The 15,013-nt window shown below is 45.6% G+C and overlaps 2 protein-coding genes across 3 annotated transcripts; one reads left to right on the top strand and one right to left on the bottom strand.

Moving 5' to 3' along the window:
- Positions 1-242: 242 nt before the first annotated feature.
- On the top strand, positions 243-7,229 carry slc2a12 (solute carrier family 2 member 12). The gene is made up of 6 exons (XM_084483997.1): positions 243-349; positions 1,019-1,121; positions 2,280-3,599; positions 4,711-4,833; positions 5,185-5,317; positions 5,810-7,229. Exons 2-6 carry the CDS (start codon positions 1,034-1,036, stop codon positions 5,910-5,912), a joined length of 1,767 nt encoding a protein of 588 aa, XP_084340123.1. The 5' UTR covers positions 243-349; positions 1,019-1,033; the 3' UTR covers positions 5,913-7,229.
- Positions 7,230-8,372: 1,143 nt separating this feature from the next.
- Positions 8,373-14,727, bottom strand: tbpl1 (TBP-like 1). Of its 2 annotated transcripts, none has more exons than XM_084484014.1 (8): positions 14,617-14,727; positions 13,855-13,974; positions 13,356-13,590; positions 13,168-13,250; positions 12,416-12,479; positions 11,770-11,873; positions 11,110-11,204; positions 8,373-9,321 (listed from the first exon to the last, which is right to left on the bottom strand). In XM_084484014.1, the coding sequence occupies exons 3-8, from the start codon at positions 13,488-13,490 to the stop codon at positions 9,239-9,241; spliced, it is 564 nt and encodes a 187-aa protein (XP_084340140.1). In that variant the 5' UTR covers positions 13,491-13,590; positions 13,855-13,974; positions 14,617-14,727; the 3' UTR covers positions 8,373-9,238. The 2 variants fall into 2 exon arrangements, with proteins under 2 accessions (XP_084340140.1, XP_084340141.1); XM_084484015.1 differs by having other exon boundaries at positions 13,362-13,590.
- Between the last annotated feature and the right edge of the window lie 286 nt (positions 14,728-15,013).

Genomic DNA, 15,013 nt, shown 5'->3' with positions numbered 1-15,013 from the left:
TCAGATTGTTCACTCATGGGCCAATAATCACTGAAATGATGCATATCTTTATGCATCATTTCCCCGTCTGACTTCAATAATTATATTGGCCTACTTCAGACTGATCTCAATTATGTAACCAGTTCCACAAAGGGCACCACATTGAGCCATACACCGCTATATGGCATGCAAGGGAAAGTGGGAGGAGTCTCACAAGTGCCTCTCCAAAACAGGATCGTGTACGAACAAGGGAAGGCTGGAAAGTTCGGAAAACAGTTGCAATAAAACAGGCTACTCTGCAGAGGGGACCAATGGACCTGAAAATAAATATATAAATAGACACCGTGACGTCAGACATCCAGGGGCCGAGGTATGAAACTAAAGTGTCTCTGCAGCCCGCTGTCATTGAGCGTTAGTTCCTCGGTTTTGTGGTTAGTTTATGGAGATTGTGTGCCAATGCAACCGTACGGAAAAACGGTTGTCATTTGAATGTTCAACTGTGTCAGGATGTGTCAACTATAGCGTTGGCTTTAAAGTCGCGGGGTAGGAGATGTGTTGAATTACTGCTGAAGTAGCCTATCAAGTGAATTACTCGTTTTCCTGACGTATGAAACTTTCAGCCGCAGCTGACCACTCCTCAGCCTGTACCGTCGCTCTGGTTCAGCCACATGCGATGGAGGGGAAGGCTGTGGGGAAGGGCACGTATAGGCAATAACAACGTACTTTAATCGAGTGCACAGATAGACTGGACGGGACCAGGTCTGAAACTATAGACCTACAATTTAGACTTGCATCCCCGTCCACAGCCTAGACGTAATCTCGGAATTGCAAGTTTGGTTTGTAAATGGATTGGTTGTAACTATGGTTGTAACTATATATTGACAGTTGTATATCCTCCGACCAATACTCAGAAGAAGTCGTGGAATGCGTTTGATTAATATAGCTCAATATAGCTTTTTAAAGCCATCAAGAAGGCTAACTCTAGTGCGTGCGTATGTGTGTGTGTGCGTGTGTGTGTGTGTCCATGTTGGTCTGATAGAGGACTACTATCATCATGGATCTCAGCGGTCAGACAGAGAGGATGCCCTCTGACGAGCCCCAGGAACACCGGACACTGAAGCCCGATCTTCTCAGAAGCACAGGTAGGCACGAAACTTCTCTCTGCTTTCCCGTCTGACCAGAGAAGCAGGCTTCATGGCACCCTGGGAATCAAATTAAACTCCATTGAATGCTTGAAAGTTCTACATTTTTGTGCATTCAGTTTTTTATTGATCATATATTCATTATGTTATCATTTTATGTTTTAAGGAATGACAAAATAGCAATACAGTATAAAGTTATAAAGGCCGCATCTCGGTATTACATATTGTACAAAGGGTAGAGGGCAACCCTTTTTTTTTTTTTTTTTAATGGAAATGCATTATAAAGCCAAGCTATGGTCCAATGATAAAGAACAGAAAGAACTGATAGGCACACCCTGATATGCCTTTAATTCCATGGTGTTGTTTATGCTGTTATTATGCACATGGCTGTTGTGTTATTGTAGTTATCCATTAATACTTCCAATAGGTGTGGCAGAGGTAAAAGCCTATGGTGTTTAACTGTAATACCTGCATTGTAGTGTTAAGTGGAGTGGAGACGCAATGTTTAATCCTTTGTGTTTAATTCATCATAAACAACAGTATATCAAAACACATGACAAGGCAGGGCTATCACATACCTTCCAATCATTACCTGTTCTCTAAATTAAACATTCAGTCTGTCGTTTACAGTGTAAAATAAGGAGTGTACCCAAATCCCATCCCCTCAACCAACTCATTTGCTATATATTGCTGTAACCTAGTGACTCACTCACAACTTCTCTGTATTGTAATTACTACCTTTGATTGCATCAGCACACTGTGACTACAGCTACAACCGGATCAACAATAATCAACATGCCTTAACTTTATCTCCACCTACCATCCTCCTCTCTATTAACACCTTGTGTGTGTGTGTGTGTGTGTGTGTGTGTGTGGGGGGGGGGGGCTCAGGAGGTAGAGCGGGTTGACTGGTAACCGGAAGGTTGCTGGTTCGATCCCCGTGTCCTCCTAGCTGAGTGTCGAGGGGTCCATGCGCGAGAAACCTTACCCTGACTGCTCCCAACGAGCTGCCTGTCCCCTTGCGTGGTTCACTCCGCCGTCGGTGTGTGCATGAATTCTTGAATGTCAGGCAATATTGTAAAGCATTTTGAGTGGTTCGAAAATCGCTATAGAAATGCAGTCCATTTACCAGTTATGCCTGTCTATCTGCGGGTCCAGGCTGCAGCTGGCTGGTGGTGCTGGCGGCCGTGGCGGCCTCTCTGAGCGGCCTGATGCTGGGCTACGAGATGGGCCTGACCTCCGGCGTGCTGCTGCAGCTCCGGGGCCTCCTCTCCCTCTCCTGCCGGGAGCAGGAGCTGCTGGTCAGCTCCCACCTGCTGGGCTCCCTGCTCATCTGCCTGACGGGCGGGCCAATCCTGGACCGCTACGGCCGCCGCTGCTCCATGCTCCTCAGCGCCGCCACGGTGGTGGCGGGCACCGCGGTGTGCATCGCCTTCGCCTCGCTGGCGGCGCTGATGGCGGGCCGCGCCGTGATCGGCATGGGCACGGCGCTGTCGGGCACGGCCGCCTGCCTCTACATCGCCGAGATCTCGCCGCAGGAGCGCCGCGGCCTGCTGGTGACGCTGTACGAGCTGATGCTGGTGGTGGGCGTGCTGCTGGGCTTCAGCTGCAGCTACGCCTTCGCCGCGCTGCCCGACGGCTGGCGGTACACCTTCGGCCTGGTCACGCCCGTGGCGCTGCTGCAGTTCGCCGGCCTGCTGCTGCTGCCGCCCAGCCCCCGCTTCCTGGTGGCCCGCGGCCGGGTGGAGAGCGCCCGGGGCGTGCTCACGCGACTGCGCGGCGGGGACACCCCGCGGGACGTGGACGCCGAGCTCCGGGGGATCCGGGCGGGGCTGAAGGAGGAGTCGGAGCACGGCTTCCGGGAGCTGTTCAGCGGCAAGGCCAACCTGCGGTGCCGCCTGCTGACGGGCGCGGCGCTGGTGTTCCTGCAGCAGGTGACGGGCCAGCCCAACATCCTGTCGTACGCCTCGCCGCTGCTGCACAGCGTGGGCTTCAACAGCGCCGCCGCCGCCACCCTGGCCTCCACGGGCTTCGGCGTGGTCAAGGTGGTGGGCACCATCCCGGCCGTGCTGCTGGTGGACCGCCTGGGGCCCAAGAGCTTCCTGTGCGTGGGCGCCGTCGCCATGGGGATGTCCTTGGTCACCCTGGGGGTGGTGACGTCGCAGAGCCACACCCACCTGACCAGCCTGTGTCAGAGCCCGTCCCCCGGGCTGAACCACAGCGACCCGAACAGTCCCGGGGTGGGAATGAACTACAGTCATGTGACACTTGACAACACTTTGCCTGTTCTTTGGAACAGCAGCAGCGGCGGCGGCAGCGGTGGTGACCTGTCCCCCACTGCTGTGACGTGGGCCACAAAGACTCTGGAACAGGAGGAGGGGGCCGGGAATGGGTCAGTGGTGTCGTACACTCTGAAGTGGGTGTCTCTGATCAGCTTGCTCGTGTACGTTGCAGCCTTCTCGGTTAGCCTCGGGCCCAGTAAGAACAAGCACACACGCGCATGCATGCATGCATGCATGCATGCGCACACACACACACACACGCACGCACGCACCATTTCTGCTATTCAGTGAACAAGGGATTTAATTCCCTTGATTCAAATCTCTTGTTCACTTATTCAATTTCTTATTCACTCACTCAATCAATCAATCACTCACTCACTCACGGTTAACATGACCTAGATCACGTCCACACTAATCTCCCAAACATCTTAGATCTATATAACAAAAAAAAGAAATGAAACAATTTATATTGACACTGTGGCAGTTTAAAGTTTACAGGGTATAACTTAATCAGTTAGGCTGATGTCATATTATATATTAAAGGTTTGGATTGACCTTAGTTGAGTTGTTATGTATTTCAGATCAGAGTGCAATATGTCTGAAAACAATCTGGACACAAGCTATAATATATCCTTATAACAGACTCCAGGCCTGTCAGATGTGCAGTAGCCCTATTATGGTTGATTCAAGGCCGACATAACCTGCAATCGGTTGGCACATTTTCAACTGTCGAACAAGTGTGTCGGGACAATGATAAAAAGCCAAACGTAATGGCCCATGAAGATACTGGTTCATACATGCCAAAATGTAACATCCCTTGCCAAGTGTCATTGTGAGGTCACTCATCTTCTCAAAATTCTCATGTTTTTTGCCATGTTCGATTAGTCATTTGCCTCTGCAGGAATGTAGTGTATTATACAGCAACGTTGCAGTATAATGAGACAACAAGGTCCTGCTACTTAGCGACCATGCCAAAAAAAAGTAAAATCTTATGACATGCTAGTTTACGTAGTGTGGGGGTGGGGAACGAGGAGAATCCAAGCTGAAGGACGTCAGGGTGGCAGCACCAGAAGCTGCTCACCGTTTCTCTCACATTAACACACACAATCCTCAAATACTTGAAATTTCACAAGAACCTACATGGGTGGAGAGAGAACTGCTTGAGTCATGAACAAAAGGACCTGTTCTCATGAGGTGTAGTCATACCTTTACACACCTTTAGTCATTGGCTGTCCCCTCCTTAGGTTTAGGAAATATTAACAAGTGGTGGCATGTAAGTGTGTGTGTTTCTCTCCCGTTCCTTTTAGTGGTCTACGTGGTGATCAGTGAAATATTCCCCACGGGGGTACGGGGCAAGGCCGTGTCGGTAGTGTCGGCGGTGAACTGGGCGACCAACCTGCTCATCTCCATGACCTTCCTCACCGTCACAGGTGTGTGTAAGAACACAGTAGTACAAGTCTACACAGATAGTACAAATCTACACAGGTAGTACAGAGGCGTTGTTGCAAACAAGAGTGGGAGGAGTTAGCGGGGTTTGCCTGGTTACAGGAGCGGTATTATAATTATTACTAATTAGCTACTTTTGCATTTTTCTTTGGGTTCCATTTGATTTATTTAAAAATCACCCATGTTCGATAAGTTACCCAAAGTTGTTTTTGAACAAAACCATCCGTACAACAGAACGCACACAGGCTATATGCACACACTCAGGACAAATAAAGAATTATAAATATTAAGTAAATTACAATCAATAAAGTTGATTGGATTTGTCCCTCTTCCAGAGACCATTGGCGTGTCGAGCGTGATGTTCCTGTACGCTGCCATGAGTTTTGTTCTGCTGGTGTTCGTCATCCTCTGCGTCCCGGAGACCAGGGGCCGCACACTGGAACAGATATCCAAAGAACTAGCTATGAAGTAAGTGGGCCCCTTGTCTTGTACACACACACACACACTAACACAAACACAACGTACTGTATCGCATCCATTCATCAGCTCACTCAAACCTCACATCAACTCATCAGCTCTCAAGAGAGCTAACCCTGCCATTAATGAATTAAGAGAAGCCATTGGTTGAACTTATTAAGAAAATACATTATTTCTAATTAGAATCGAACAAGATACCCTTCAACATGAGTAATACATGACCTAAATGTTTGTGATCGTTAATCCGCAAACCACAACAGAAAAATCCAAAACCTCAATAAACGTTAAATATTTTACGATGCCAGGGTCAGTGTGACAAATTCTGAATTACACAGTAGTTACCAAGGTCAACCTGTAAATAAGTGTGGGAGATAAACGTGCTCTGACTTAGGTACTGTAAGATAACTGCAGTTAAGCCAAGTAAATGTTTTCCTTAAACAATCTCACCCCCCACCCCCCCCCCATGCTCTTATTTTGTAACAGGAAGCACTTTGAGTTGCGATTCTGCAAGCGGGTCCAACCGCAACAGAGGGAGTCGGAGAGGAGTCTCAAATCCACGGACACACCCGGTAATCTCACGCTCTGATCCACGGCGGCTGAGCGCCCTGCCAAGACAGTAGCCGGACGAAAGATACGCCCACACCAAACGCCAAAGGTTGGCGGGCTCAGGATAGGATCATACATGGGACACCAACCTTTGCGTCCCCTGATACGCATATGGGGTCACAGCACATTGCTGACATAAGCTATAAGACATTTGAAGATCAAGCTCAGTGAATCATTTGTTTTATTTTAGGTTCTCAGACGCCCTGTATATATATATGAACTGTCTGCTCATCTTTTTTTTCTTTTTTTTGTGCATAGCAGAGCGATGCAATTACTTTCATCGGGACAATAATATTATTGGCAGATGTTGATTGGGTTATGAACAATTTGGGTCAAAGCAGATGCACAAACATGAACGTTGGGGAAGCAAAGAGGTTGGGAACCACAAGGATAACAGGACACACGTACGTGAGACAATGGCACCAAGTACCAAACGGCCCTGGTACTGTCTTCACCTAGCAACTCTAGATGAACACTTTTGAAATGAAAGAACAGTAGCCGTATTGGAGCGCAAAGGATGAGTTTGCAGTGTCCACTGTACACATTATTGTTTGGCAATGAAGTCCGATCTGCTGACACGCAGCAAGGAGATGTTAACATTGAGATTGGTCTAAAAATAATATCTACCTTAGGTTGTTTGTGATCAAGATGCTGTAATTCCTCAACTCATTCTGCACCTGATTTTGGTTTCACTGTTCTGTAAGTCAAGCTCTAAATGATTCTCACTTGCTCTGTGTTTGTGAACACAGTATTTTTAACATGGTTTTCTTTAGTTCTCAATTAGTGATATCTGATTCTAGCGTGATGAATGCCTCTGAAATAGTTAGACCTATGGTGTGTGTGTGTGTGTGTGTGTGTGTGTGTGTGTGTGTGTGTGTGTGTGTGTGTGTGTGTGTGTGTGTGTGTGTGTGTGTGTGTGTGTGTGTGTGTGTGTGTGTGTGTGTGTGTGTGTGTGTGTGTGTGTGTGTGTCCGTGTCCAGCTTTTCTCCCACATATTCATTACACATTTAACAAACCTAACATGGCTGCAACTTCACCTCATTTTTCTAGGTTGATAAATGTTGTGTGTGGGATTAGTAAAGTACCATCTTAATTTATATCACTGTCTTGATAGGCAACTAAACTTCACCCAGAGTGGTACTAAAATGGAAGTTCCAGATTCTGCAATTGTTCTACTTCAATGATTTCTGTATTCACATAAATGGGTATCTGGTGAATGTGGTACTCTGAAGTCTAACCGGACTGGGAAGATGGTGTCCTCCACCGTTTGTAAAAGCTGCTGTTGACAATTAACAAGTACAAGGGGTCCACTGAAACAATGACACTTTGGACAATAAAAGTCATATTTTGATATTTGTCTCTTGAAGAGTGTACATTGTATGCGTTAGAGTAGGGGTGGCAACCCCGTTGTCCTGTCCAAATTCCAAACTCGGCTCGGTCTGTCATAGTTAAAATATGTTCAACTTTGTGCTCTGGGCACAGGGCAGTGCCGCTTATCGACCGAAGATGAACAAAATGTCCAACCACGTCAAAAAGCATTTTTTTAACAGTTGTAAGGTTTAAAGGACTCTGCTTGGGCGTTTTTGCAGCGTCTGTGTGTTGCGAAGCAGTCCTGTACACCTGCTGTGTTTGGGGGCCCTGGGGTCTCTGGTTAGACTGGGGGATTTAAGTTATTCAACGATAGTCTGATCTGAAAATCACCTTTGGTTGGCTTGTCAATAGCGCTGCATTGCAATATTGCGCTTATCACGGCAGCCCTAAACAAGAGCCCCTTATCATCCCCTGGGCTCTAATTGGATAGTTTCATCAATCCTCACCTTGCCACTGATAGCCAGTGTTCTGGCACAGACCGGCTGCTGTGCATGACCTATGTGGGTTCTCCACACCGATAGTGGATCAAGTGTCACTATCTTCCCCCCCCCCCCAAACACACACACACAGTTTGGGTATATTAACCGCCTATGCAAGAAGAAATCAGGACAAAACAAACAAAGCTCCTATGGTAGTCCTCTTTTATTCAGTAAACCATTTTCATCTCAATACAAAATACAAAACAAAAGAAATGTTGAACATAAACACGCGCTCCTACTAATCGTTAAGGTAAACATTGTGATTCCTCCTCTGACACACACACACACACACACACACACACACACACACACACACACACACACACACACACACACACACACACACACACACACACACACACACACACACACACACACACACACACACACACACACACACCTCAGCATGCCTGTATTTACATATCGTGGACCATGTCTGACCAGGCCAGCTGTCAAAGGCCCTCCACCCACCCCCCCCACCCCCCCCCCCCCCCCATGTCACAGTTGACACAGCGTTTATTACTTTTTTTAAATCTTAAAAAAAACTATTTTACAATGCCCCTCCCACCCCCACCCCCGGCTGAGCGGACTTAATGATTAATGCTGTGTAAAAAGCTTACTTAAAAACATCCACAAATAACTTTTTTTCTCACACCTGCAACCACAGCTGAGTTGGTAACCGTTAGGGTTAGGTGGATTCGTGAAACTGAACTCTGGGCTAACATGTCTGCAACGTGAAGCAGCCTAGCATTTGCATATAATGAGGAAACATTTTCATTATATATACACATATATATGTGGATATATATATATATTTAAAATTAAAAGAGCAGTGGACGGAGTGACACTAGAGGTCATGTTTAAAACGTGCTGTTGGTTTCCATTGTTAAAACACAGAACACTCTCTCTAACGCCATCTTGGCATCTAAAATAGTTACGTGGCTCGAAGGAACTGGCTTTGCGTTGGTCGGTGTTTTGTTAGTCTGGTGAGGACCAGTTTTTCACCGACGGGACAGGAAAAAGATGTTACAGTGCATTTAAAAAAAAAAAAAGGAGAAAGCAGGGGTAGATTAGGTGACCAAAGTCCCAAACATCAAAGTAGTTAGTTACACCATCAACAAGGGAACATCTTAAGATTCAGTACGACGGAAACTCTTGAGACCCTGGTGAGCGGCTCAAGTGTTGTTTTTAGTTTTTTTTAGAAGAAGAAACACGCGATCCGTGCTCACGCCCCCTCTGGCCGGTCCGTCGATACAGCTCTCGCCGAGATGAGAATAACGTACGATCACATCCCAGCATAAGGTGCCTCCACTCCAGCCCAACGAAAAAAAAACATCCAGATGGATCTGGTCGTCTTTTTCCTCATGCCGGCTGCCGCCCCCCCCCCCGCCCCGACCGGCTGACCGGGTCTCCATTTTGTTTGTTGTTTCTCTTTCGTTTGTTTGTTTCTCTTCCACTATTTTCGGAGGGGTTTCTGACACTCAAACAGTAGTGGGTAGATCTGCTCCACAGCTGTGGCCACAGTCTGTACATTTGGTCCTGGGTGCACGGCCGCAGTGGGTGAAAGAGGGGTAGAGACGTTTATTTAGGGTTGGGAGAGATTGACAAAGTGAGAGACAATATGAAATATGCACCAGTGAAAACAAATGGCTTGAGTGGTGAAACCTAGTCCTGCCGGTAAGTCCGGATTTTGATCAAACTGAGGTTTGGTTCGTTTCTTTAACAAACTGTTTAACGAGGGTAAACATTTAGGCTAAGCTATGAATTGAGCTGTTGTTAGGGATGGCTTGATTTAGAATGAGAACAGATTCATCATTCATTGCTTGGAAATGGATTAGAAGCGTAGTGTGAGTGCCAACAACTTGGGGCGTGCACAACAAAGAAGGATCAAATAATTTCCAACACCCACAATGCACATAAAAATTAAAAAATGGACTGACATTAAACCAAGCTCAATGAACACTAAATGATGATACTAAACCACAAAAGGACGGGTAGTTCATATTCTCCGGAATGCAAATATGATGCTATGCCACAGATGCAGCTGATTTGTGCTGCTAATTTGATAGGAAGGTCTAATCCTATGAAGGTAAACATGTTTACCTAGAGCTTGTTGACTTGATGTGAGAACTAATAGAATACGATGCGAGAAAGAAATCTGAACTTGAATGTTTACATTTTCACTTGTAAAAATATTCGAACAGTTGAGCTGAATTTGAAGTCGGAGAAGAAGAAAAAACACCATCCATTCTTTTCTTTTAAATTGAATCAGAAATCAAAGCTCTCTTTTGCTCTGCTGTCTTGAATTGTTCAGGTGATGCTCACGCAGAGCCCAATGGGCTGAGCTTGACCTAGTCCAGCTCCACCTCTCTGGACCAAATGATTGGTTCTTGAATCCAGTGATGGGAATGGGAGGCTGTGATGAGCTACATTCAGCATCATGTTACTTATGAGTTGAGGAGTTCCATGTCAAGTGTCATTTACAGTAACCCAGATGCAGATATTTCAACTTGCTTCTGTCATTTAATCATGCAAAAATAGATGATCTGAGCCGGCCTTTACTCTAAACTCAGATATTACGTGATGACAGATGAGCTGCGGTAAAACATCCCTAGCCAGTCTGGCTAGGGATAAGACATTTGTTCTAAGGTGCCTTTTGAAGCCAAACAGCAATTGACGCAGTCTAATTTGAAATAACATATTACTTAAGTAATCAACTCAGTTACTGACTCACTGGGAGCACCACTTGGAGAGCAGAGCAAAAGATGGCTTCGCCTTCTGATAGGTTCCTCCCACGGCGCCCTCAACTTTGCTCTTACTGCCATCACCCATAATTGCATGTTTTGCAACCGATTTATCACAGAAAGTGTTGCAGATTCCTAACTTTTTTTATGAGGGGGAGCAAACTTGTCTACAAACTCTAATCATGGGTTTTTATGTATTCTGTTACTTCCATTTCAGCTCACATAGTTTGTGAATATTCGATTTTTTGAAGGGAAAATGTAAACATCAGTTCCGATTTTCGTGTGGCCAGTTATCACATCGTATTCTACAAATTGTCACACCAAGTCTACAAGCTCTCGTATTTTGCAACACATTTACCTTCATTGAACCAGTTAGACACAGTTTTGTAATACTCCTCCATCTTAATGAGATTCAAATCAAGGGTAATTTTAACAACCACCTGTGCAGCATACAAGCTCTGACTGAATGTGATTATGTGAAATGCAGAAAAATGCACAAGGAGTTTTAAGAAGGTGAGGTTGTTTGACACAGAGAGAGCAAGGTAGGGAAAGTGGGAGAGAGAGGGAGGGCATAGACATGTACCTGTGACTGTGATGCTTCCAGTGGAAAACACCTGGACAGTAGCCTTGATCTGTTTAATCCTGTATGTGGCAGCAGGGTGCAGCTCAGGCTCATAACTAGCAAGGACACACGCAAAAAAACAGAAAAATTTACTTTCATTAAATATGTGTCTTTAATTGTGACAATACATCGATTGAAATACTGTGTTTGTCACCACTAGAGGTCACCCTATCCGTACAAATAAAGAGGATGGTCCTCTTTAAATCTCGACCAGAAGGGGTGTGTTTTTCTTTACTGGGCGGCTTCCTCTAGTGCACTTGAGTGGTTAGCTCCTTTCTGCACAAAACTTTATTCCATTATTTTGAGGATATCTATGATACGATGACTACCTTTGGATCTAGATAGGGATGCACCAATTCCACTTCTCCTCAGACCAAGTACTAGTTCTTACATTTAACAATATCTACCTTTGGGTACAAACTTTGTGATACTTTTTTTTAAATCACATATGAAATGCACCACACACCGTAGCGATATATTACATGTGTCCAGGAAGCCCGGCCCTCAGACGCGGGAATAGATGCTATGCTCAGACGGAGCATTACCATCAGAAAGAGTACATGAGCACAGTATAGTCCGAGTACTGGTATCAGTGCATCCCTAGATGTAGATGTGCATTACCTGGCTATGGGGCGGTTTTTCTTAGTGAAGTCGATCAGACGGATTGAGAAGGGCATGGAGCACACTGCCAACACGTTGACCACCTTGTAGTCAGAAAACCGCACCTAAAGAATCCCAAAGGAAACAATAAGGTCATGAAAAAGACATCTGAAACTTTAATCTCCAAAGGCACCTACAGTGAATTCGGAAGCATGTTGTTACAGAGCAAATAGGAGTAATGCATTGCACTAAGCCTGTGAAATGCCTTCAGGAAGGCTGCAGGCATTAGGGGTCAAAAGCCAGGACATTTAACAATTATTTGCCGAAGGCAAAGTGAATAGTGGGGAATAGCCATTGCCCACTATTCACGGAGGCTGAGGCGAATTATTGTTTTAGTATATACTACACGTCAACACTCCAAAAATAAACAAGCTAATACTTTTTGCCAGGATTTATTTTTAGTTTTATTAGTGGTTTATTTGTTTTTAGTGTGACGAGACGACCATCACGCAATATCCCGAGTTTGAGATCTCAATCATGGGATATTGCCCAATATCCCGAGATAGTGAACCAATAAAATTGCGCCATCCTAGGAGGTTCATGTGTAGCATATACTAATTCACCATAGCCACTGGAGTATCATGACTTATCATGACCCCTTCCTTACCCTAAAGCCCAGCTTCTGCAAAGTGCGTGCTAGCCGGCGGGCGCCCACTTTGGACTCGTCCTCGCTGAGAAAGAGAAAGAAAGACAAAGAGTGGGAGAAAGAGGGATTGTTCAAGAGTGCAGCAGCGATTAAGAGCATTAGGCACGTTATAATGAATCCTTGAGACACACAGACCTCTAAACGATGCATTGATGTAGGGGAACAATGGAATATTGTCACTTATACCGTATATAACCTTTAACATTGTACTGCATTGGGAAATGAGATGCAAGTATCATGGTAAAAACAATGTCCTTCCAGAAACAGCTAGTGAATTGACCAGAATAATAAGTTCAGTGTTTCCCATACATAGACCAATGTGTGGCGCAGCGCCACAGATTCAACAACGAGCGCCACAAATTGATTCCGCTTTTTATATTTTAACGCGATTTTTAAGTATAAATATCTCACGCTCTCACAACAAATGTCATGCCAAAAAAAGAAAAATACCTGTTAGATCTCTCATTGCTTCGGATGAGAGCTAAATAGCTGAGGCTGTCACCCCCCCCCCCCCCGTCAACAACTCCGCCAGCCCGTATCCCGTCCGCCCGCAATCCAACACAACAATCCCGTCCGCCCGCAATCCAACACAACAATCCCCCCCCCCCCCCCCCCCCATGTAGATGATTAGCATCTACATAAACAGCTACAACAATAGCTACCCCCTGATTTGCTTGTTTAGGTGATGACTTGTGTATACGTATACAAGTTACCTGGTGGCTCCAGTGCAAATAATTTTTCCTGAGGACCAGATCGAAGCTGTGATCTTGGGCTTGCGAAGTTTCATCAAGACTTTCTGAGGACGGGGACACACAGACACAGACACAATATTACACATCTCGACACAGCTGAGAAAGTGGTATGGTTAAGGATGAACCAACAAAAAACCTGTTCCCCTCACCCCTACTTCCGGCTTGTAGATGACGTTGACCCCTTCAAGGGCGATGGTGCGGAGGTTGAGGTGGCATCTTGTCCTGAAGGTCGCCACCACATTCGTAATGATGATGTCCAACGCATCCTCGTTACCGGAATCCATGTGTGCAGTGTGTGGCACAGCAAGGGAACCACTAGGTCTTTCTCCTCACGCATCCATCAGCAAATACCATCACAACTGGCCGCGGACGGAGATGGATCACCTAGGCAACATAGACACCATGTGAGGCGTGTGAGGCTCAAAATTTGTTTTCCAGAGTGCATAGTGTAATCGGTTTTTTTTCTGTTAACTGGATCAACACATTTTAATAATGGTGTAAGTAACGTTTATAAAGTATACAAGTTTAAAGAAGCTATCGACTCGCAGGGTTTTTAAAAACACAAAATTAGATCACAGTACCATTACTGGATAGGTTGCATTATAATGTGTTGTAGTGTTTTGCAACGCAGACGTGTGTGTTTGTTACCTGGATAGTTGCGTAGCAAGTGAGCCCACACAAGGACATTTACGAGGTAGTGAGCCTGGTGTTTTGGACCTTTGGGCTTGAAGACGCGCAGTGGACGTTCAATACGTATCAAGCCTGCACCTGTGCGAAGACAAATCAGGGTTAGTGGCCATAACAAGCTTGCCTCCAGTGCACTGTGACAGGTACTGTTCGGCGACAATAAGAAGATGAAGCTAACGCTTCTGGTTAGCGCAGCACAGCTAGTGTTAGCAAGGCTGGTAATGCCTCATAGGAGACCGAACACGTTTAATCCCCGGCTAAACTAATGCAACGAGAGCAATTTTAGACGGGTTATCCTCCCCCTTGCCTTACAAATCAATACGGAGCTGGAATTCGGTCTCATGAACCAGAGGGGCTTTAAGGGGCAGCCGGTGTTAGCTGCAGCGGCTAGTGCGCTTCGTGTTGCATAGTAACGCAGATCACCGGCTCGGGGATAAAGTACGTTCTCCGGTCGATGAAACAATACAGGTTTAAAATGCGTACGATGTGCTTTACCCGTCCCGGTGCTTTACCCGTCCCAAGCTCAGCTCACAAGAAGCCTCCAACAAAGAAAGTGTCTTGTCAGGGAGACGAATGAAAAGTTACTAGCTAGCTAGCATTACAACCCCTAGTATTTGCTCATATGATGACAATTTAAGAGCACTTGAATGAAGCCAATGAAAACCAGAGGGAGCGTCCAGTTGTATGCATTTATTTAAAATCGAGATGTAGTGATCGATGTACCTTTTTGCAGAGACGAATCGGTGTTCAAGTCATGAAATCAAAACAATGGCAAGAGCACAGTGAAATATTCCTCAGCTACTCCTTGCAGGCTTTTTTTTTTTTTAACTTCCTGTCTTAAAGCGTTTACTACCGCCACCCTGTGGACGAAAAATAACGTGTGTTGTTACGTTTCCCACATGAAAATAAAATAAGTTTCCTTCACTTAGTTTACAGAGCTGCCAACTCTCACGGTTTCACCGTGAGACACACGCTTTTGCCTGTTTACACACGCTCACACGCCACACATCCAATCTCACTCCGGCGCTGAGTTTGAAATAAGGTGTATTTAAAAAGTAAAGAATCAGTGGTGGTGTGGATATCTTTCATGAGCTCTAATGTGAATAAAAGCTTTGACTTT

This window comes from Micromesistius poutassou (genome assembly GCF_964030765.1).
Source record: "Micromesistius poutassou genome assembly, chromosome: 19".
Classification (NCBI taxonomy): domain Eukaryota; kingdom Metazoa; phylum Chordata; class Actinopteri; order Gadiformes; family Gadidae; genus Micromesistius; species Micromesistius poutassou.
Note: the sequence above shows the minus strand (reverse complement) of the source record. Positions and strands in the feature narration are given on the sequence as shown.